The sequence below is a fragment of the Numenius arquata genome, chromosome 1 (genome assembly GCF_964106895.1).
Source record: "Numenius arquata chromosome 1, bNumArq3.hap1.1, whole genome shotgun sequence".
NCBI lineage: Eukaryota > Metazoa > Chordata > Aves > Charadriiformes > Scolopacidae > Numenius > Numenius arquata.
This window is the reverse complement of record NC_133576.1, coordinates 137732224-137757267: the sequence shown is the minus strand read 5'-3', so window position 1 is coordinate 137757267 and position 25044 is coordinate 137732224. Positions and strand designations below refer to the sequence as shown.

General features: G+C 46.2%; 1 protein-coding gene across 1 annotated transcript; it reads right to left on the bottom strand.

Annotated features, from left to right (window-relative positions):
- Window positions 1-1526: 1526 nt before the first annotated feature.
- GDPD4 (glycerophosphodiester phosphodiesterase domain containing 4) lies at window positions 1527-24600 on the bottom strand. The gene is made up of 15 exons (XM_074154390.1): window positions 24418-24600; window positions 23696-23799; window positions 22582-22675; window positions 16661-16720; window positions 14934-15032; window positions 12543-12636; window positions 10825-10970; window positions 10383-10465; window positions 9354-9504; window positions 8611-8835; window positions 7643-7800; window positions 6197-6344; window positions 3831-3913; window positions 2409-2491; window positions 1527-1558 (listed from the first exon to the last, which is right to left on the bottom strand). The coding sequence occupies exons 1-15, from the start codon at window positions 24598-24600 to the stop codon at window positions 1527-1529; spliced, it is 1743 nt and encodes a 580-aa protein (XP_074010491.1).
- Between the last annotated feature and the right edge of the window lie 444 nt (window positions 24601-25044).

Genomic DNA, 25044 nt, shown 5'->3' with positions numbered 1-25044 from the left:
ACCACCACTCAACCCACACACTCTCCACTTCCTATTTTTGCTGCTCGCATACCTCCACATAAGTGGTACCCACAGAAAATTAGGAACCAGCTACAGATGCAGGGCATGGGAAGGGGGTTTAACAGCATCGGTAGCATCCTCTCCCCATGCTTCACAGATCTGGAGCTTCTCTATGACAGCCCTTTAGCCCTTTTCCAAAGGAAAATGCTGCCTTTTTGCATTTCTAGCCTCCAAAATACTCCAAAACTGCAACTTGGAAAGGTTTGAGTGCCTCTCAGCACAGCTAATTCTGAAATGTAACGCTTCCCTGTCACAATTCACTTGTGATAGTTTTATCTAGCAAAAACACTGAGCTGCATGAAGCTCGCATATGAGAAAAGGTCTATAGCCTGATTTAGGCAAAGACTACTATTTTCTTCCCCTTTCCCAGTTCACTGAAATAAGAACAAAACAGGATAGGAGTGCTAAAATGTATTTAAAACATGACTTGCAATTTACAAAAAAAATGTGTTCTTATTACCTGTTCAAGTAGAAATTTATGGCTTAAACCTGGGAGATGCTCACGTCTCCTTTGCAGAGCCGGGCATAGACCTCCTTCCCACTACGTGCCAGCAGCCACTGGGAGAAATTAAAATCAGAATAAATCCCAGGGCACAGAGCAAGTATACAGACCTTTCCAAGGGGAAAGCAAACAGGACACTTTGTGGGACCAATTCACATGCACCTCAACCCTTCTGAAGAAAAGTGTCGTGCTCCTGGTCACAGTCCCAGTAGTTACATGGCCAAGGCACCAAAAAGTCCTTCAGCACCCATGGGAAGATACGCTCGTCCCCACAACCAAGAGGACGAGGTTGTCCTGTTAGGGTCTATGGCAGGGCAAGAGTGTGGAGAAGGAAAACCTAAGCTGCCCCTGCCTGTGTTATAGGAAGGTATGGACCCCGGTGACCCAGCCAGCAGCACTTGACCATCGTGGTGGGGCTGGTGGGCTCTCAGGGATGGAGAAGACCTGCGAGGAGGAAGGGAGGGAGTGTATGCAGAAGAGGTTGGTCTGATGGGAGAAACGTGGGCAGCTGAGAACAAGAAGGACTGGAGGATGCTCAGATGTTTGCAGTATGTGTAAAACACGGCTGCGGAAACAGAGGGCTTACACATGGCAGGAGGGATCACAGGATGATTTCCCTGTGGGATGAGAGCGGTCTCAGAGGGAAATGGTTGCTCCCATGTGGTTGCTGCATCTCATCACAGTGCACAGATTCTTCATGGCTGCAACTCCATCTGTGCTCCCCTACACCCCAGGGAGCCCTGCCAGGCATGGGATTGCAAGGAAAACTGTAGGCGGGGAAGCTCAGTGCTCATCTCCAGCAGGGTCATGGAGACAAATGGCTCCTCCTCACCAGGTGGTCCTGAGCCCTCCCAGCCGGCTCCCTTGGCAGGCTGGTGTTTGCATTGCAGTAACGGGCAGCAGGGGAGGGTCTGCTCTCCAGTCCTCATCAAGATGGCAGGTCCATGTCCCCTCCCTGCCTGTATCAGGCCATGATGGAAGGGATGTCACTGAGCTCTGGAAAAGAGGAGACACACAGTGATCTACCAAAATATCTGCAGTTGTTTTGCCAGCCATCGTGAGCAGAGAGAACCTGGCTGAAAATGCGTGCAGCCCAGGTTGGGTCATTTTGTGTGGCTGACACAGCTCCATGAGTGCAGAAACCTGGTACATGGGAGGGTCCCCAGCCAACCCTACCCTTCCTTGCAGACCCAAGAGTCCTCAGGACCTCGGCGCTCACTTTTCACAGCAGAGCAGAGTAATGCAAGTTGGAGGGGATGACTGGAGGTCTTTGCCCAAACCTCTGCTTGAAGCAGGGCCAATTAGATCAGGCTGCTCAGGACTTTGAGCATCTCTGAGGGTGGATATTGCCCACCTGTCTGGGTCCCTGTTCCAGTATCTGACAACCATCATGGGGAAGGTTTCTTTTTTTCTCTTTATATCGAGTCAAAATTTCCAAGGTTGCGGCTTGTGCTGCTGTTACTGCACATCCGAGAAACTCTCTTCTCTACACCCTCCCATTAGATGGTTGCAGACAGTGATAAGATGCCCCTTGACCTTCTCTTCTACTGTGCAAACCCAGATCTCAAATGTCCCGTCCTCCTGCTTAGTGGCCCCACTGAGCTCCCTCCTATTTGCCACAATCTGCTTGGTGCTGGGGAGCATGAGCTGGACCCAGTGCCTAGACATGGCCCCACCAGTGCTGAACAGAAAGGAGAAATCCTTGCCACTTGAGACTCAGACAAACCAAGATGCAGCCTTCACCACAGCACGGGCACCCATCACCAACCCATCCATCAGGACCCTGGTGCCCCCACAGAGATGTCCTGAGCAGGATGCAGCTCCTGGCTCTCCATGCCCTACTCACCTGTCCTGAACTTGTTGTAGGTGCCACTCTCCAGCATCGGGCCACCATCATGGGCACAGCAGGAGAAACTCCGCTCTCGCCACCTGCATGGAGTAAAACACCTAGGTCAGGCCACAGCTTGCTGTGGTTCCCCTCGCAGCTCCCTGATGCCCTGGACATCTTTCTTCTACTTTTTCAGGGCAGGAACTACTCCGATATTTCAGAATTTGCTTGGGTCCTTATCAAGAAGGGACTCCCGTGCATGACTGATCTCTAAGCATCATATGCACAACAGGATTTTGAAGGCAACTTTGTAAGAAATAGTTAAGAGCTCAAAAGCCCCAGAAATGTTTGCAGCTGCTCGTTCCTAAGCAGCCAGGGAAAATTAAAACTTGTGATTTTGGTGCATTCATAAACCTGATAAACAAGACCAGGCAGGACTCTCAGGCACTGCTGGTGGCCCTTCACTCCCAGCAGGGCTGGGAATGCCTTTCCTGCAATGCCAGCCCAGATGAGGTGGTTATTTGCCTGGATCAGGAGCATCTGCAGGGCCCTGGGAAATGCACACATGAGCATGCTTGTACAGCCGCTATTTCATCACCTGGCCATACCACAGGTAGTTCATTCCTCCATCCTCACAGAGCAAAGTTAGACCTGCTGCCCTTTCCCATGCCAAAGCAAGTCACGGCTGTAAGGAACTCAGACTGCTCACCCAGGAGCTTCCCAAACCACAGTTGTGCTGCCAGCACCCCTGCAGAAAACACCTCTGGGCTGGCTGGCCTGGTCTTTTCACCCATTGACAGCTGGCCAGCTGAAGAGCTGAGTCCAGCATCTCCTGCTCTCCTTGGTCACCACTGGGATAAGAACACAGGCAAGCTCCTCATCCAATCTGCTGGAGTAAGCCTGGCCCGTGAACCCCAGATTTCCCAATTATTAAAGAGAGGCAATGTCTTTGACAGCATGGGAGGAAACAAAATGTGGTGTCTGTGACACACTCAGACATTTTCACACCCGGGAGGATGGACTTCCTCAGGGGCTCTGGCATATGCCGACAGAGAGACAGAGGGTGCTCAAATATTAACATCGAGAGCTTTCCTCCTAAGTCAGTCCAATGCAACAGTGTCTAAATAGTAATAATAGAAAAATCAGTTCCTTTCTCAGTTCATCAGCTTTGATAACTGGTCTGTGTTGCTACCGTAAATCCACCAGGTCTCCACTGGACCCTGAGGGTAGATGGTGCCTGAGCTGCCAAACTGGAAAGGGAAAATGAGAGCAGGCAGGAGAAGCAGAGAGGTTTTGGGAGACTTTCTTCTAGTTCCTGGAGGGAAAAGTAATGTTCTCAAGAGTAGTTTTAACCCTTCAGTTCACCTGAAAGCATCCCTCCTTCCCTCCACCTCACGCAAAGGATCAGGTTAGGATGGCCATTAGAAACTTGGTAGTTACCAGTGCAGAGCAAAGATGAGTGAGATGAGGAGCACAGAGGTCAGATCTGTCAGGATCCACATGATGTTGTACTGCTGCGGAGTCTGGAAGAGAACAAGAGAGGATGTGTCCACCACCAAGGACCCCAAAATATGCAAAAAAGTTGCTCAAGCTCTTTCTTGCTACTCAAATATGCCCATATTAGCTGCTTGGTTTGCATGTGCAGTAACATAGAATCAATCATAGAATGGTTAGAGTTGGAAGGGACCTTAAAGATCATCGAGTTCCAACCCCCCTGCCATGGGCAGGGACACCTCCACTAGACCAGGTTGCTCAAAGCCCCATCCAGCCTGGCCTTAAACACTTCCAGGGATGGGGCAGCCACAGCTTCCCTGGGCAACCCGTTTCAGTGCTTCACCACCCCTACAGTAAAGAATTTCTTCCTAATATCTAATCTAAATCTCCCCTCTTCCAATTTAAAACCATTACCCCTTGTCCTGTCACTACATCTCCTGACAAAGAGTCCCTCGCCGGCTCTCCTGGAGGCTCCCTTCAGATATTGGAAGGCTGCTATAAGGTCTCCCCGAGCCTTCTCTTCTCCAGGCTGAACAACCCCAGCTCTCTCAGCCTGTCTTCATAGGGGAGGTGCTCCATCCCTCTGATCATCTTCGTGGCCCTCCGCTGGACCCGTTCCAACAGGTCCATGTCCTTCCTGTGTTGAGGGCTCCAGAGCTGGACACAGTATTCCAGGTGGGGTCTCATGAGCGCAGAGTAGAGGGGTAGAATCACCTCCCACGACCTGCTGGCCACACTTCTCTTGATGCAGCCCAGGATCCGGGTGGCTTTCTGGGCTGCCAGTGTGCGCTGTCGGCTCATGTTGAGCTTCTCATCCACCAACACCCCCAAGTCCTTCTCCTCAGGGCTGCTCTCCAGCCATTCTCCGCCCAACCTGTATTTGTGCCTGGGGTTGCCACGTCCCAGGTGCAGGACCCTGCACTTGGCCTGGTTGAACTTCATGCAATTTGCACGAGCCCATCTCTCAAGCCTGTCCAGGTCCCTCTGGATGGCATCCCTTCCCTCCAGCATATCAACCGCGCCACCGAGCTTGGTGTCGTCGGCAAACTTGCTGAGGGTGCACTCTATCCCACTGTCCATGTCTCCGACAAAGATGTTGAACAGCACTGGTCCCAGTACCGACCCCTGAGGAACTCCACTCGTCACTGGCTGCCAATTGGACATTGAACCATTGACCACAACCCTTTGAGTGCGGCCATTCAGCCGGTTCCTTATCCACCGAGTGGTCCATCCATCAAACCCATGACTTTCCAATTTTGAGACCAGGATGTCGTGCAGGACAGTGTCAAACACTTTGCATAAATCCAGGTAGATGACGTCTGTTGCTCACATTCCACAGGTGTTTAGTTCATTTGATGGCATTTCAAAGTGGCCACTCATCAGTGGGTGATGCCAAATCATCATCCTTCATAAAAACAGGGCTGTTGTGTGGCCAAGAAGGTTGTGCCACATCACAGTAAATATAACAGGGAACTCTTGTTTGTACTGGTAGGCCCTTTAGTTCACTTTGTTTCCCTCCAACATTAATGTCAACTGGTGGCATCTCACTTCTCCCTGGCAAAATTGTCCTTTAGTGAACACCACAGGAGGTCTGGGGTGGCTCCTCCTTTAAGTCTAAGAGTATCTGAAGATGCATTCTTAGACTGGACCTCCACCCACCCTCAGAATGGACTGAAACACTGCATTTGTCTGGATGGGAGCACCGTAAAATCTACTTTAAGAGTGTGAAGCTAGTTATTCAAAGTAGTAACCTTCAGGCTGCAGGGACTCTGGTGGGACCAGTGACTCAGGTGCTCCTTAGCCTGTCCTTAGGTTGTCCAAGGTAGAATAGGGAATAGAGAAATTATGTGAAAAAAACTCCTCCCAGCAAGGAAAGGTTATTTCTGTTTCCCTTGGTCTTGTAGAACAAGACCAAGTTTGAGAAGAGCAGTGGGAAGCCCTGGGAAATGAGGAACTTCTGACATTATTAAGGTGCTTCAAAAGCTTAGAAATGTAAATCCTCGTGCATCAGCTTGTGCCCTCAAAGGCCCTTCCTTTCTCGCCACGCAAGCCTGACTTCTTTAACCTCATCTCCAGGCATAAGGTGCAAATCCTAACAAGCAGGGTGCTTCTACCTGAGCCAAGAGAAAAGAGGAAAAGAGTAATGATACCTGGAGTGGCTCAGAGATTCCCGGTAAGCCAGGTTTCCACTCAGGTCCTTTTCATGCAAAGGGCCTTTTATCCATGCATGAACTGGCCCATGGACTCCAAAGATAACCATGAACATCCCAATCCCATCTCCTACCCCCAGGAAGGGGAGGACTTTTGCTTACCATGAGGAAGAGTGGCTGGCTGAGATTCTTCAGCGTGTGGACGGCATTGGTGGTCACAGAGTGTGCCCCAGAGCACCATGCCAGGGAGAAAAGCCATGGCTCATTGACCACATAGAGATTGGTGGTGATGTTTGCCTTAGCATATGTCCTTTAAGAGACCAAAAGACAATACACTTAATTAAGAAAAGGAAGGAGGTCAGTATTTCCTTTAGGCTGAATCAAGGAGAGACAGCAATGTTCTGTAGGAAAGGCTTGCTCCAAGACCTAGATAAGGAATAGAAAGGAAAGCCAACCAGCCAATAACTAATCATTCACAATTGGCCAATACAGAATAGCTGAGCTGTGGGAAGCAAATGCAGTTAAAATGTCCAGAAGGTCAAAACTTTGCTTACCCTTCTGCCATATGAATCAGTGCAATGAAGTGTTTGTAATCTCCCAACAGTCTGTTCAAAACCACCTCGAAGCTGGCTACTCGCTTGTTACAGTTGCTACATCAACTCATCATTTTTCAAGTTCTTATAAACTATTGAAACTTAATATGAAGTAAGATCATACTCTGTATAGTGGTAAAGGAAGGTATCATTAATATCAGCATTTGTAAATCTACCTAGGATCTACCCAGGTTTTACCTAAATGGATGTAGCTAGGATTTTGCATCCTGTGAAAATTATCATTGAGAAAGCATGAACATTACTCCCATCTAAACAATTAAAATCTTTTTTTTCTTCTTTTCTTTTTTTTTTTTTTTAAAAATTATATGTCAATGTTTTTGTGCACAGGAAAGAGTAAAAAAATCCTATATACAAAAGGAGTGCTGGACAGGTAAGACTGTTTGGTTTTTCTTTTTTTCTCTTTTTGCTTCTTTTTTTTTTTCTTTTTGTTTATATAAGAGAACCATTTTGGAAACTCCTGTGATTAATGTGGAGCCTTCCATTGGCAAGATGACATTTTCAGTGTCATAAGCAACAGCGTACTGGTTGTGACAGAGATAAGACATGAGAAGTCTCCAAAACACCAGCTATGGTCTCTCAGCATAGCACTATACACTCACACTGATGGTTGTCAAGAGCCATGGGAGGTTAAATAGTTGTTCATTCTCCGTGGTTCAGTGTTGGTAGGACTGGGGATGGCATGAACAGAAAGACAAGAAATCAGGAGACAGCTATGTTCTCTATTCAGAAGATCCTCAGATCCTAGTCAAGTAAATATGGACTTGGGGGCAGGGGGATGCTCTCTCTCAGCCACACACAGGGTCAACAGTAGAAGTGAACTGCAGTTCTGCACCCCCAGAATGCAACAGAGATGGCCACTTTGATCTAAAGGAGCTCTTCCCAAAATGCTCTAAATCCTGGAGCTGGTCACTGGAGGGAGACATTGCCACACGCATGAGGCAAACATATTCTAGATGCAGTCCATTGACTACCTGAGGCTGAAACTGCAACCTACCGGATATCTTCACTGGACATTTCAGTGTAGGCCAGATTGAGTTTGACAATATTATCCATCAGTAAGTCTTTAACTGGGGCTTTACTGCCCATTGTCTGCTGAAACCCGGGAGCAACAGACTGAACATAGGACCTCATGTCGTTCTCCAGCCATAGGACCTGCAGGCAACAAGAGGACCCAGTGAATTCCCATCAGACTTACTAATATGCCCTGCCCTTCCCACAAACCCAGTAAAGATAACATCTTGAGGGGCTTAACCCAGCCTGTCAAATGACATGTTTCTTTCAATGATCAAAGGACATTTGGATGCAGGGTTAAAACTTGCAAGTCACTTTGATCAAGAAATAAATATTCACTGTTCCTTGCTTATCACCTTAAAATCAGTGAGTACATTTCACACAGCCCAACAAAAGATGTAGTGTTCAAAATGAATGAAAAATCCGCTTTGGTTTATGGGAAAGGCAACAGAAAATATTCTGTTCTCCCATTCCCCCAGCATGGGAGAAGAGATCTTCAGCAGACACAGATCAGCGTAACTCCCTGGACATCGATGGGTACGGAGCCTGATCCACATGAGTTTAGCATTCATCCGTTGCCAGGAGAAGAAGGAAGGCAAAGAAGGCTCCCAACTCCATGGATTTTAATTTAAGCCAGGAGTTTCTACACAATATATAAAATAAGCATGGGTAGCAGGGAGTAGGCTGCCAATTATTACAATGATGAAAGGAAGCCTTTTGGGGGCTAAGGCATCCGCTGGTATAAGCACTGACTTATTTCCCTATTCTCCTGCAGTATTACACCATTTTGTACTGCTGAGGAACCAAAGGTGGGAACACAGTCCAAATGATACCTCTTAAGTGAAACGGAAGGGGCTGGACTTTTCGTAGGTGAAATCATGAAGGGTATGACCACAAAGTCCCAATTCAGAGAGCAAGAAAAAGGGATATGGAGGAGTGATGCCACCCTACCAGATGGGGTCTAATCCCCGACTCATTGAGGATGACTTCCAGGGTTCTGTTGATCCACGAGTCCCTGTAAGGATGTTTCTCTGGAGGGCGGTAGAGATCAAATATCACAAGTTTATTCTGACTGTCTGCGAGGCGCAAGAAATTACTTAGCTTGTAAATTGACTGATTCATTGCCTGCTTTTGATCTGCCCTTGACAGTGAGCCCATGCATGAAAACGGTTTGTCCTAGAAATAAACAGATATAAAAAGGGAAATCAATCAGGCAGTCACCTCTGGGAGTCAGTTGCATGCAAAAAATTCATATCTCTAAGAGGGAAAAAGTTTGACATCAGCCCTCAGCAGGTGAGGATATTTTATTTTGCTTAGCTCTTCTACCCAAGAAACAGAAGAAATTAACCCAGGCTGTGACGACACTGCTTCTGGGATCTAAATTGTACAGTTCACAGCTAGTTCTGCTGTGCTTCCCTCTCCCGCCGTGTTAGCTGTGGCTATTATACACAGCACCTTGCACAAGTAGCTCTTATCTTCTTCCCCCAGCCCACGTGTTTTGCTGCTGCTATGTTAAGGAGCCACAAGAACACCCACCAGCCAGTTCTCCTAAGCCTGAAGGTCAACTGGACAAAGCAAGGAGACCCCAGTTTTGGCTCAACCAGTAGTTCCTCTCCTAACATTCATGCTATTAAGTAGTAGCCAGCTGGTGTCTCTTCCACATCCAGTTGATGATGGTCCTTTATGGCGCTTACCTTAAGGAACCACGTTCCAGCATTCAACTCCTGCAGAGTATCCCAGGAGAACAACGCAGCGTTTTGAGCAGTGTCATTGGGGTAGACCTCCTTGATGTTAGTTGTCCTCCTCAAGGTGCTGTCATGCATGAGGAAAGGAACCCCATCATAGCTGTTGGAGAGCAAGAGTTCAGGTCACCTGGGGTGCAGGTTTGTTCATGGCATGAGTAGACTCACACCACATCAGAAGAATATGTGGGCCACCACGAATGCAGCACTACGGCCTCCCTCAGTGCAGAGGGTGGGATAGGGAGGAAGGCTGAGGCTCAAGACAACAGGTTATTTCCTATTAAATACCACTGGGCGACCTTGGAGAAGTCATACCTATCTGTACCTCAGTTTCCTCAGAAGCAAAGTGGAGATGGTCGTATTTATGCCTACCAGTCCCCTCCAAAAAATGGATAGTTACTTATGGTTGAAATCTCTTTTTACTGACACCAAAGTGGTTCTATGGCTTTCAGAGGGCTGAAGTCTAAATGGACAGTGACGGAAAGGAAAATTTTTCTCTTATAGAAAGGCGTACATTAGGAGAACATCTAAGCATTAGTACTTTTTTCACTCAGTGCCCGGAAACTGCTCAGCCTGCATAGCATGTCAGCAATTCGTGGCAATTAGTCCCTCAAACAAAGGAAATTAAATATCTTGTAATTAGGACAATGCTGTCACAAGTCTGAACACAATTTTCTGTTGGTTTGCAGGCCTGATACAACTGTCTCTGTGGCCTGGAAGTCAGGCTAGGGTAGGGACTTGTCTTTATACTCTGCAAAGCATTTAAAATATACTGTAGAAATAATGATTGTTAAATCAATAGCTACAGCTTATTGACTTGCCTGAGAACAACCATGCCCTCCAGCCTCTACCATGACGCGCCAACTGAGGGACCCTGCCCCAGCCATCAGTAAAACCTAATGGCCTGGAGCTGCATGTCTCCAAAGGCAACTCTTAGAAGCAGCAGCGTATATTCTGTGAGATGTGCTGTTTTCTCCTTACCTAATGGTGACGTCTGTTTCAAGACCATCCCCACCATGTTCAATTGTCTTCTGAAATGACATCTCGGTGTTCTCTGGTGCCAGCTGAAAAAAAAAAAAAAAAAAGCACATGAGCAGATCACTTTCAGCCACACTCTGGAGGACTCTATAAGTACTTTCTGCCTGCTTGTGACACCTCTGGTTTTTATTAAGGGAACTTCATTATCTTGCTAAAGTCTACTGCTAGTTTTCTTCCACTTTAGCCACTAAACCCATCTTGTCCCTCAGGAGCAATGCTATCCTTGTTAGCAAACCCCTGCAGTGATGCCTTTGGCATGCAGTTCCAAATGGAAATGTCTGTCCTTCCACCCTCCACAAATTGCATGGAAACAAACAGAAGATGATGATGAAGGTAGCAAGACACAGGACGAAGGAATGATGTAAAATAACTTCTCCAGACCTACCATTGGTGCTCCACGGTGTCCAATGAGGGCTGGCTTTGGTCCAAGTGTCCCCATCTCTCTGATGCAAGGAGAGTACATCCCCAGAGGTATCAAGAAAAGAAAGAGAAGGATAGCCAGGTATGGACCAACAATTATCACCTGAACAACTGGAAGAATTTGAAGGAGGAAGGCTAGAGTTAATCCATGCGGTAACGTACGGGTTTGCCTTGCGGCTTGACTTTCAATACAGCCCTCCAGCTAAGTAGCTGTTGGGCTTTTTCACATCCCTTTTTCCATCCCTTCTTCCCCTAATTTTCACTTTCTCGCCAAACAATGCAACCCAGGAAAACAAATTGGTCAAAGCAAGGACATGGGCTAATTTAGTACTGCAGGTTTTGTGCTTTAGTTACATCTCACTATGCCTTACAGCAAAACATGGCCTTAATTCCTTTTTCTTTAGAGGTGGCAGAATGAAATATCCCCCATGTCTAGAAAAACTATCTTCAACAGAAGGATGCTAATTTTTTTCTTACTCAGTTAAGAACAAGCAACATTTTGAAGTTTCATTCACAGTGAAGAAGAGGAGGAGCCTTTCTCCTTCAACTATATTATACCCCCTTAAGGTGAATACTCCCCTGGTTTATTCAGATTGCTGTCAGACCTTTTGTGTCTGTCCTACAGAATCCTACAGACTCTGACTGCATGGGTATTACATCTCAGAAACTTGCCAACTCATTACTTATGGTCTTCTCTGGAGTCTGTTGACACGTTGCCCAAGTGCCCCAGGGAGCCTTCACCTTGGGGAACAAAACAGTTCCCCTGAGAAATGAGCACCTATGCACCAACAGCTCTTTCTTGGACGGGGACCACCACCCCTCTGCATGTTGGGCCAGTGACTCTGAAAGAACTTGGGCTTACACCAAGGTAACATGGTCAATGGATTGACCTGGGAGTCCATGGTGGACTGTAATGTCTAGGGTCCCAACACATTCCGCCCGCAACCTCCCCAGCTGTAGTTCAGTAAGAAAAGTCCCGGCCAGGGAAAATATGCTTTCACAAGTGCATTCTGTCTTTCATTGTTATTACAAATCAGCACCTGCAGATGAATGTCAAGTAGATAATTTTAGCTATGTGGAAACAGTAGATCAGAGCAAAACAGCCAGTCCCAGAGCCGGGCTCTTCTGAAGTTGTTCCTGGCATCTGGCCTTGTCCTTACACTGCTTGGTCACGCTTCTCAGAGGTGGACAGGATCTTCCCATAAGATAACACTAGGAAGCAATCAAAAAGAGCTTTCCCCTATCTTCTCCTAGGATGCACTAGTCTGAAGTGGATTGACTGGACTGGAGATCCCTTCTGAGACAGCAAAGCTGAGCCTAGCAAGCAAAGGCCAGCCAAGAGAGCCATCACTGGCTGCTTTCTCCCTTACAGGGCTGAACAACTTTCCATGCATGACTCAGAACATGGGTACTTCTGCCTATCTCCTCCACTTCAAGGCAGGTCACTGCCTTGGTACAGGCCAAAACTATGCAAGGGAGCATGAAAACCAGTAACACAACTGGACAGCCACAGGACAGAGCATCGAAAAGTCCTAGACCCACTAATTTCCCTGGGATACACAGAAGTTAAAAGTCTCCTTAAGCTGGAGTGCAGGTACAGGAGGAAAGGGCTCGTGCACACCTGTTTTTCCACACTGGTATACATCTTTTGTCATATAGGGAGCAGGAAGCGATCTACTATACCTTTCTTATCTGCTCTGATGGCATGAAGAGCCACGGGCCAGGACAGGAGGACCATGATGGTTATTGCCCCAATGTGGAGATAGGGTGCTGTGACCTGGCAAGGAGAGAAAAGGATTTTAGTCAAAAGATGAAGCGTGGAGACAGATGGAAACAAACTCCCACATGGCTACAGCCTTCCACCTGGATGGGCTCCTGCTGCAGATGCCAGCAGTTCAGCCTCTTTCCCACACCTGTATTGGATCCACCAAACATCTCTGGAGTGGGAGGAGAGATATATACCCCCAGCCAGCTAGGCTGAGGAGTGCTCCTCGCTGCACTACACAGCTCTCCTTTCTCCTAAGTCAGCTGAAGGGGACATGGCTGTCCTCATCCATGAGGACACAATTACCATTACTGCTATGCCATAATCTGTGAGCATCTTCCAGGGAGCAGCCAGTTTAATTCAATCTAATCCAATCCCATCCAGGTAATAGTCATCTCCATACCACATTGCAGCTACATCATTAAACTGGTGTCAACACACCCGAGTGATAAAATGTGGTATTTACACCAGTATGGAACCAACTACTGTGGTGTAAGAGAAGTAATTAATCTGGTACAAGTCTGATCATGGCCTTTATTAGACTCATATGCACTCTGAAGTACCTAGTTTCACATATTATCAATATATTCCAGAAAAAATAATTCATTTTCATTTATTTCAAAGCATTTAACTCACTTGCATTAAGGTTAATTGCATTTTTTCTCTCTTTTTTTTTTTTTTTTTACTTTTAACTCAATGCGTAGATATTTATCTTGATTTACTAACATAAAACAATATGTTCATGTACTGCTTATGATATATTAGATATACCTATTGCTGGACAGATACAGTAATTGGACTTGATTAAACAAGAACATTAGAAGCTAAGAATTGCTTCTGTGCTTATCACGAATGCATGAGCAGAGCTGGAAACTGAGCAGAAATAGTTTGTCACTTGTACAGAGACTGAATGGATGTTGGTTCGACACACTTTTCATAAAACTAGGCGAGTCTGTCAAAGAAATCAGTCCATCATTTTCTCATGCTCATCAGAGTCCCATGGCTTCTGTTCCAGCTAGAACTGAGAGTTATTAAGGTATGTGCCAGGAAAAAAAGCTCTCCAGGTGCAAGCCTTTCCTAGTCCATGCCTGATTCTTTTAGCTGAAAGAGTTGAAGAAAGCAGCACTCACTGAGAGATGCTATTGCATGTGATACTGTCTGTCCTGGACACTTAATGCCAACATCTTTTGACCAGAAGCAGGATTCAGTTGCGTAAACAGAGGTGCCATCTGAGATGTCCAGGATATTTGAGATAGATTTGCAGGGCTAATGGACATGACACAGGATCTACAAGAGACTCATGTCCTTTGGGAACAGCAGCAGGAGGCCATGTAAAGTGTCTCAGAGGGCATAAACACTCAAAATAAACAGTATCTGTGGGGAACCCAAAGGCTCTTGTGTCTCCTTCTCCTCATCCACCTCCTCTGAGGTCTGTGAGGGCCAGGAGAAGCTGATGGTTTCTCACTACCTTTGCCAGTGCTTAGCCCAGTGGTTGCCAAACTCTGTAGAGCAGGAACGTGCAATTAGCCACACCCTACAAACACACATCTGTGACTCTTCTTCCAGTCCATGTGCATTGCTCTCCCGACATTCACAAGCAGAGAGTTGATAGGCCAAAATAACATCTGCAAGGCAGCTGTGTAGTCAAAGGCTACCTATTTCTTCCTTCCCAATACATGTGGAGACCCGGAAGCTCAGACACTAAACAACACTGGGCAGCTCATGCCTCCATCTTCAGATCTGGTGAGAGTTGCGGAGACCAGCAGACCACACGCTCTGACCTTCTGCAGCCCACAGGTTGTCCCACCTGACAACAGCATTCTCCATGTTCTCCCCAGGAGCTCAGTGCTGTCCTGCCCTTGGGCGATGAAGCTCTTCTGAGTCACAGAAGACTGAAATTGTGCTAATGCTAAAGCTGCTGATCCCGCAGGAGCTGATTAGGGAGAAAGTTCTTGCTCCAGCACCCTGCCAGCCAAAGGGGTATGACTTACCTGCCCTGGGCACCTGGAAATTAACTGTACACCTACAGCATTTTTGCCAAAAAAAAAAAAAAAAAAAACCAAAAAGGATGGGACTTCCCAAATTGAGACATGTAACATCAAACAGACAGCTTGAAACTCAGCCTCAGGTTTTGGCTTCCTCTCTCCCATCAGGAATTAAGTTGTAATAAAAGTTTATTCAAAGCCACATACCCTGCCAGGAAAGGCCATGTGAAAAACACCCGCTATATGGAATATTTTCTACCAATTACCACAAATTACTTCTACAAGTAAGTCGTTCTTTCAAACACACCTCCCAGCCTCTCTTACCTGGAATGACAGGCGGACAGTTTTCCATTGATCTCCCCAGAGTACCGATAATATGAAAAGAGCCGTGATAGAGAAGCCCAGGACAAGAAAAGTCCCAATCTGGAATGACAAAGAAGACATAAATCAGTTTCCATATTTCTGCACAGGGTGTGCCATCCATTTGCCTCACAGGCTTATTTAAGCAGCTTAAACTCAGTAAGTTTGGGATGCATGAGCTTGACTATGCCCCTTTAGAGACAGAAAGATCTAATGGAACTAAAACCAGACCAATAGTGCCTCTGATTGGCTTTTCTGTATGGCGAGGCTGATCTTAAGAGTTGGGTAGCCAACTAAATCAGCCCCCAAGGGCTCTTTCTATAATCATTGGAGAAAGAGAGGAATTTCCAGAAGTGATCCATTCCCACTCGCTTTATGATGGAAGATGCTCTGTTGATGTAGATGGAGCCTAGATGATCAGCTTACACTAAATCCCAAACCTGCAGATGGCTAAGTCCAGAACTGGTGAATTCCACCCAAAAGAGACAGCAACACAGCTTCCTTATGCGAGGAGCTGCTTTGCAACAGGCTTCAGCAACAGCAAACACTCCCATAATTAAGAGATGAGAGCTCACTTTTTAACCAAAAAATGGAGGAGGCAGCTCAGTCTATTATTCTGCTTCTTGCTCAGTTTGGTACCATCACAGTGGTGATGGCAGGCTCTTCTTGGACATCATCTGTCTGCTGAGGACTAAGTGTCAAGTAGAAATTGGACCAAAACCCTAAGCGATCTGTAGGGGATCCTACAGATCAACACCTTAATAATCCATCCTTAATCTCTGCCACCCAAGGATGCCACCTCAATTTTTTTTACAAATTGTTCTACATCTTTCTGGTTCTTCTAGAAGTCAATTTTCAATACTAAAGATGACTGTGTTTCCATTACTTAAATGATGAAACACAGGATCAAGTATCTGCACATTCAACTGCGACATTTGCAATCACATTACATTCTCCCCTAAACTGTACAGTTAGAAGATACTTTTGAAACACCTCACATAACCTCAAGAATTTCATAAGGAAAGTGATTCTAATGCATTATTTTGCAACAACAACTCTCTGAGGATTTGTTTCTGCACCTTCAAAACTCCAGGTGGCATTTCCCAAGCCACCCAAAGACCAAAAGACATAAGGCACCGGGATGCCTTGGAAAAGGCAGATTTCTCTTCTTTTCTTCTTCTTCTTCTTGGAAAAGCCAGATTTCTCTTCTCCGCTTCTCTTCTCTTCTGCTTCAGAGATAGCACCCACTTTTTTTACTGCTGCTGGAGCCAGCTACAGAAAATTGCATTATGCTTCTCATGGAAACTTTGCTTTTGTCTTCATGTTACCACATGTAAACATGTCAAATATAGACTTCTTCACCTCAGTGAGTCACTGCAGGCTCCTTTTAGAGTCAGTGGGAAAAAAGGTACTTTAGGTGTGATTCATCTCATCTTAATTTAGATGCCTATGACCAACTGGATGAATTGCATCCTCAGAGGATTGATTTCCCTCCACTGACTGCAAAGGGAGTTTAGGTGATCAGCTCAGGTGGAGACATCATCCTCATGGGTGTCTAAAGCCTCCTAAGATTAACCTCTTCCCTCTCTTTCTTCCCTCCTGTAATCTAATTTTTCATGCATAGAAATACCACAGACTCAATTGGTTTAAAGCATGGATTGGAGTTACCGGAAAGCCCTGACTCTCCCCACCTTGTGACTCCAGTGTAGGTACAGCTGCTGACCTTCTGCAAGCAAACACATCGCCAGGACCTGGGAAATCAAGAAGAGATTGTTTACATCCTGGTAGAAGATGGTGAAGTGTGGTCAGTGAGGTACTTCTGGAATTATTTTTTGCATTGGGAAGTCAATTTACACTAGGTCTTCCTGCACAGAGCCAAAGCTGTCAGCAGGACAGGTATATCGAGAGAAGTGCTTACTGCTACAATAAAAATGCTTCTGAAATGACCAACCACATATCAAGGCTGCCCTGTAGGATCAAAGCACTTTCATGGGTAAAAATAATTGGGCACTTTGGGGTACACACTTTTAATGACTTTTCCTTATGAGTACAAATTCTGAAAGAGAAATCATGGTCGGGATCAACTGCTATGGTGTGAATCAATACAGTCTTGCCTATTTTCTGTCCACTTGTTGTGATTAGGGGCATATCAACCATGGGAGAGAGGTCAGGGACTGAAAAATATCTCCAAAGTATCACAAAAATACAGAGCAGACAGGAAAGGAGACAAAGCTTCCACAGTAACCCTAGGAAACGCAAGAGATGGGCACATCTCAGAACAGGGAAAACTGCCTTGGAGATTAAAAATCTCTAGTTTTTAGTGGCTGGCATTTTCCTTCCCCTCGATGGCAAGCAGGAGCCCTTTGGGAGGGTTCCTGTGAAGCACGAAGCAAACCCCAGCCAGGGCAGGGGACAAACCAAGAAGCCTTGAACACAAAGAAGAAAAGGATGAGGAAAGCCAGTCCACAGCTCTGATGGAGAGTTTCATCAAGTTGCCCCAGACCTAAGACAATGATGAACCTGGTGATGAATTTCACCAGGAGAAGTACCTTGCTGCCATGAAAATGTGTTCAAGACCAGGCTGGATGGGGCTTTGAGCAACCTGGTCTAGTGGGAGATGTCCCTGCCCATGGCAGGGGGGTTGGAACAAGGTGATCTTTAAGGTCCATTCCAACCCGAATGATTGATTCTATGATTCCATGAAAATGCACAGGTCCATGCTCAGGAATCTGAGTGTCTGGGGCAAGCTTCCCACTGCTGTAAGGGACAGTATGGGGACCAGTATCACCAGGTATCAGTGTTTAAAGAAAAGCATCTGTTCGCAGACATCAGTGCTCCACTGAGAAGGATCATTTGTGATGCAGGTCTCTCCAGACTGTAACACGGTGGGATTGTGTGAAAGCGGGACATACAGATGCAGGGGAAGGGGCTCTGCCCTCCCAAAACACAACTACAAAGGAATGTAAGCTGTTTCCCATCCAGCTACAAACAGACCCTCTTTCCAGGATCATGCTAATTTGAAGAGAGATATAAGCTCAGCAGAGAATACAGATCAGCTTTTAAGTGCTTCTTGACATGTTAGCCTCCTTTAATGGAATCCTACACCCAGTACATGATGAGTAACCGTGGGAGCGGTTCAGAGGGAATTGAATTACTGCTGAAGATCTTAAGCCAGCCCCATTTAAATAAGCAATTTCACAAAAAGGAAGAAAAAAGACACTTTGCCCCTTTTCTGCAAGCAATGTTACAAAGACCTGGTCCTTTCCTAAGGTAGAGTCAAACACTTATTTCGCAGGTCGTCCTCAACCTGACCCTTCCCTGCTACTGCAGTACAACTTTTGTATGAATGATGCATCACATCTGGGAATGCCATTGGAGGGTGAGCTCATTTTTATGGATGGAAACAACATCTCCTTATCAGCTTACAAGAAGAATAATTGTCAGGTTTCATCCTCAGAGGGTGAAGAAGGAACTCTTGCAGTTGCACCACTGGTCACTGTAGGAGAGTACATCTTGATGGACCAGTGAGCTGATATAATGTGGACAAGGTCTATCCTCTGTGTGCTCTGGCATGGTCAGCTTGAGTTTCTCTTCTTTCCGTGTACCCCTGAAGCTTAACACCTCAAGCCAAAACAACCTACCTTCTGTTAGTTCTGCTTTACCTCAAACCAGGAAATTCCTGCTCCTCAAAAGCTGCTTCAAGACCTGCCCAATATGCTCTTCCATGGAGAGCAGCTGCCTTTAGCAGTGTCCTGCAGGTTTGCACCTAGAGCAGGACTTCCTCAAGCAAAGACACAACCAGCACCACCAAGTCTGGCTCTTCCAAACTGCGTCCACATTTATCCTGATGTGGAAGGTATCCTGTCAAATGCAAGTACTCAGACATGAGGGTTTAGGTGACCAATATGTGTCTGATTACTATTGCTGAGGCTAGGACTAAGGTCCCTCTCGCAAATCCCATCATCCCTGAATCTTACAGTCTCCAACACTTCTACTCTTCCTTAGTATGAGTTGTGGAAGTGTCTCCCCTCCACCATCTACCTGCAAAGCGGTAATTAAGGGACACTTCCCAGTGGCAAGGGAGATGGATTTGCTGCAAGAGGGATTGCACCTGTCTCCTCATTTGGTGTGGACCCAAAAAAAGCACCGACCATAAAGTTATGCTGCAAAAGGATGGAATATAGACCTTTAACCCCACTCTGCTTCAGCATGGGAATGACCTGGTGCTGATTTCGATATTGCTGGTGGGACTTGGGCAGGTTCTGAACGTACCACCACAAGGACGCGGAGGCAGGCACTTAGATGCACAGCTCGCCTAAAATGTTGCCTAACTTAGATGTTCACAACAGCAGAATTCAGGTCCCTACATTCACCTTCTGGCAAAAATGCAGCAAATCAGAACATCTCTGGTACCCTAGTCTCTTGGGGATGGAGGTTTGAGATCACTTTTTGAACTTCAGTGCCGATGCACTATTTTGAGTTCTTTCTCAGCCTACAAATGCAGAGGCCACAAAACACCCGAACCTCTTTATATTGTACAGCCACAAGTCACCTCCTTAAAACTCTTGGAACAAACATGGTTGAACTGCAGAGAGAAAAACGTTATGTTGGTGTTTAAAGACTGAACAAGAACAGTTTTTTCTTCTCCACTGAGCATGAACTGCTCTGCAATCAGACCCCTCAGCTTGACCTTTTAGCTCTAATGGGGATGAGAAAATTGTCTCACGGAGTGATAACAATTGAATTAATTGAAACTGATTGTCTGAAAAAATTACAATGATGCTTGCAGACAGAGAGCGTCTTTGCACAGACAGCAAATGCTTTGTTTAGCAGTGTTTTCTTCAGCTGCTGGTGGCTGGTGGGCAGAAGAGTGTTTGGTTCAGTGGTTCACAATAAGGCGTGCAGGCTCCAGTTGGGTGCTGTCATTAAGGAATAGGGTATGGTGCTCACAAACAAAACCAGACCAGCCACTAGTTGCTATAAAATCTCTCTGCTCCAACAAGGGCATCAGCATGCTGAGTTTTCTGATATGATGGACTGCTGATGCAAAACATTACAAGGAATCATTGCCTGGGTGAAGGTCCCCAGTCCTTCCTCCAACACGTGTGAAGATAGTCTCCCTCCAACACTGTTCAACCAGAACATGGGATATAATTCATTGTGGGGGCAACCTATTTGGCCACTGGTTGTCTGAAATGTATTAAAGTGATCCGGCTATCATATAGTACCCACAATAATAGATTTATTGAGATGTGGAAGGGCTGAGTTGCACTTATCAGCCTGTGAAGATCCAGTGGTTTGCTGGGTGGTTCATCAAAGGCTACATGAAAGGTCAGATACTGTAAAGCTCTGCAAACAACAATGGAGGAGTGATTCCCGGCAGAGTTCTTCTCTGAAAAGAGCCCTGCTGGGATGAGCATGGCCAAGCCACAGTTGTCATCACAAAACCCTGCATACAGACGTGTGACCTTCATGAGACCCTGCGTGCTTTGAGACAGTGGGAGCATGAATGGTGGTGTTGATTACTTCCCTTGCTCCCCTTCTCTTCAAGACCTAATCCTACTTAGGCAACCACTCTGACATTGTGGGGCCTCATGCTCAACATAGATGCATGCAGCAATCTTGCCAAATGAGACACGATGACACGGTGATGCAATGAAGCAAGGCAAGTGCCCTTAGAAATACCCAATAGCTTTGGGTGGGTCGCTTAACAGCTTCATGAAAGAAAGGAGCAAATGGACCTTCACTGCAGGGGCTGTCCCCAGAGCAGAGGCACCTCTGAAGTGTTTCTCTTGTAGGATTTGTCTGATAATATCCAAACTCCTCATATTCTTTCAGGTTTATCTGTGTTTCAGCCCCCTGAGGAGGGCAAGTGCTGTTAGCCTCATTAGATAAAATTGAGATGCTGAGAGGAAGACAATGTGTCTAGACAATGAAGAGCAGGACCAAGACTGAACTGAATGATGTAGGACACCAGTTTCACTTTGCATTTTCCATCTACCTTTCCGGCTTCACTTTTGCCACCACCTGCCCTGGTAACTCGCATCTGCCAAAGACATGAAACTCCTCTAAGAAAGTCCATGCTTGGACACTGGTTGATATTTGGATCCAGACAGAGCATGACCAAGGGGTCTTCAGGCTCCTCAAGCCCAGGAAATCATATAAAGTCCATTTCTAGCATGTGCTATGATGAGTTAGTCTGATCCTGAGGTTGACCTCAGATCCACAGCCTGCTGAGGTACGACCTCAGAGGTATCCATGTCACACAGGCATCTCTGGCAAAGCTCTGAGTTGACCAAAGTAGCATTGTAACCACCAAACAACCCACACTGTCCCACAGCCACTGGGAAAGCCAGGCAGCCTTTGCTGAATAATAGACTTTGAGCTCTACAGCCACCAGGGTGTCACAAAATCCTTGTAATTAACTATCATTATTTGTCCTGCTCAGAGTCCACAGCAATTATGATGCCATTGATCACTGTGGGCACGGCCAAGCAGCTGTCCTATTTATCACTTTGGTATTTTATTGCTGGCATTAAAATAAAAGCACTATTTATTTGTACTTCAGCAGGGACAAAGGACTCCAGATACCTATTGTACTGGGCACTGCATCAACAAAGCAATAAGAGATTTCCTGCCACAGGCAATTTACAGACTGACTATATGATGACACATCAGTGAACAGGTAAGAACAGCAGGAACTGATAAAAGCTGGTTGTCTTGGCCACAGAGGTTGCATCAAAGCCGTAACCTCATCCCCAGCATCTGGCATTTCAAAACGAAAGTTGGAGCAGGCAGGAGACTGAATGTGAACTCCAGTCCCTGGAGTTAAAGTGATTTCTTAGCCTGTAGCTCTGGATGCAGAGGGTGAAAACACAGCTGCAGATACGTCTTTATTTGGGGGGTCCCTATGAGTGAAAGGATAGGGAAAGAGGATGACTACGTAGAAATTTTAGGAAACGCTTTTTGGTATGTTGTCAGTAACCAAAGCAGACAGCAGATCAGGAGTCTAGAGAAAATTTCACAGGATTCGGAAATGTAAGATTTCAGAAACGTTGCCTCTTTGGGCATAAACTTCAGGAGTATTTTGTGTCTGCAGTCTCTACCTGGAGAGAAACCCTCCAGCAAAGCAAAGAGAATCAAGGCAGCTTCAGCGATATTTCAGAAAAATGAGCATTTTTTTTTCAGGATTAGAGGAATAACTCACCTTTGATCACATATCACCACCTCTACATGACTCAGAGCCCCCTACTTCCCTGCTGTCGAAAGAACAAACTTTAAGTTCCCCTAAATCTAAATCCAGCCACCACTGGCACATCTTCGCTTGGGTTCAAGAATAGACTGGACAAGTTCATCAAAGGGAGATCATCAAGAGAAATCACAGAACCTACATCTGGCTCAGACACCCTCGAGCTGAAATTGGTCATCCGCAAGTGGACATGGGGAGAAAGCACCATCAGCATTCATCGTGCTCCCAGTCTTCCCCTGGTAGCCACTGCGTAGGGATCGTCCATGGGACTGGGCTGAGCTTTGCTCTGACACATTAAAGTCATCCTTATGTTTACTTTTTAGGACTATGAATCATGGTCAGCTAACAAGGAGCATTACTTACCAATAACAGTGTGATGTACATGAACAAGATCGCAGCCACGATCAGGAGAACAAGAGACCAGAGAAACCAGAAGCCCAGGTTCCCATAGTTATACCTAAAAAGCAATAAAATATTATAATAGTGGAGGGGAACAACAGCCTTCTTCCTTGAAATTTTGAAATTTTTGAAGCAATAAAACAAAGAGGGAGGAAAGAAAAACCTACCCTGCTATCCTTCCCCAAATCTCGGATTGCATTAGCCACCAGACTAATACCCCAATGTGCTTGCGTGGTAAAATACAGGACCAAACTGAAGGTCTTGCTCCAGAGAGTTCCCAGTCTCACTGTAAGATAGAGGACCTTGCTGCAGACAAGGCAGCCTGGCGAAACAGTAAGATGACGTGACTCCAGCCATCAGCCCGCCTTGTCTGCCTATGGTTGTGGAAGCCACCACAGCAAAAAGGGGATCTGAGCCAGGTTTTGAAGGAGAAAACACCAGCAATCTGGAGGAGCTGCAGAGGGATTGCCCAAAGTTAGAGATAGGGAAGCTTTATTTTTTACCCAAAGGCTCAATAAGGATGAATAATACGATTACACCTTTCCTCCCCATAATATTGGAGCTGTTTTCATTTAATTTTAGGGACCAGATTTGCATAACTGTTACCTATGTCCTGCAGAAGGAAAGGATTTGCATAAATCCCTGCCGGTTATTTCTTACTTTTGACCCTGAGAACATTCAATCCTCTTTACAGTGAGATAGCTGGTGCAATGCCTCCGATACCAGCCACTACATTTCTTCAGCGGGAACGGGTGGGGAAAAAAGACTCAGAGAAGAAAAAGGAAGAGATATTTAGTCCCCTTCACTCAAAATTTTTGTGATGATAATTCTCCTCTTTCTCCCAAATTCACACTTACACATAAAAATTGCAGCCAAGCAAAGGGCAAGAGCCTCAGCGCCTCTGAAGTCACTGGACATTCAATTTGAACGCTGCAACCAAGAGTTTAAGGAGCCAAATCTTTGGCTCATGGCTAAAGAGCCCTGCTGTGGCACAGCTGCTGGGGAGGGTAGACATCTCTGCCCAGCCACCCTGGGTACCTGCCGGAGGAGCCAAAGAGGAGGAAAAGCTGGTACTTACCAGTCAAAGTTATTGTAGTCATTTTTCGCTTCACCCCACATGTACAGAAAGACGAGAGAAAAGCAGAAAGCTCCAACAAGCAGTGGGAAAAATATGCATTCCCGCTGGAGAGGGAGAGGAAGGACAAGTGGTCAGAGCCTTGTCTACCCCAAAGCAAAACAGATACTTTTTGGCTGTCCCTAAAACATGTCGCTTGGTGTTGGACCTCCTGAAGTAGATGTGAAGGGGACTTCCCTCCCTGACCCCTGTGACCAGGGGAATGTCCTCAAAAGTGTACTCTGCAGTATTTATTTTCAGGGAAAACAGATCTTTTAACTTTACAAATAAACAGGATTTTAACCACCTCACATGAGAGGAAACTGCACTACACAGGAGCCCTCTTTGCAGTCCTTACTGCACACCCATCCCAAATTTTCCTTCTTTAATTTGATCCTATGGCTTTAAGATGTTTCACTGGCCGGGAAGGTTTGGTGCAAGGTCAGGTCCTTCCCTGCCACCACACATTTGTTAGCTGCATGGTGGCACGGACAAACTGAGCCTGCCATGAAAACACAGCAACGCACCCACCAGAGCCAAAATCCAACAACCCAACAAATCTCAGTGGGCTCCAAATGATGTTGGGCAAAGGATGCCTTTGGCCCAGGACATCAACCACTTGTCAGCTTGGACCAATCTATCCCTACACAGAAATCAACGTCTGTGCTGATTTTGAGCTAATTTACCGTCTTGCAGCAGCATTTCCCAGGCTCGGTCTTTCTGCGCTGGTACCGCTTCCACCGGCAGCTGTAGAAACCAGCCAGGCAGGAGATGAAGGGCTGATGCTCATACCTCTGCAGCAAGTGCCGACGTACCACCTTCAGCTTCCCAAATTTGATCCTCTTGAGGCTGGTGGAACTGGCCTCCATCTGAGCGGCTTTATCTCATCTTCCTCCTGAAACGAAACCACAAGTTTTATGGGGAAGACTGCAAACCTCCTTTCCTTTTGGGTAAGCTTTTCATATCAGGAGAAAAAAGAGAGGAAGTTTTCTCAAGAGGATGCTGCAACCATCAGGGAAGGGTGCTGAGGACACCCCACCTACTTTTATGTACCTAAGTGAGATGTCTAACAGAAAAGCATGGTCACTGCAAGCCCTCTCAGCAGTCAATGGTGCTGGTTGTAACTTAGGTGCTCTGAATCACCTCCAAGGGAACCTCTAGCTCCTTTTGACTCTACAGGGAGCTCTGGGGAATGAAATTGCTAACTTAAGCACTCTGTGCAGGTTCTCAAATTATGTCAGATGAACCTGAGCCTCACCATGGGAATTAATTCAACATCACCGTGACCTGACTGCAACCTGCTACCAGTTTAA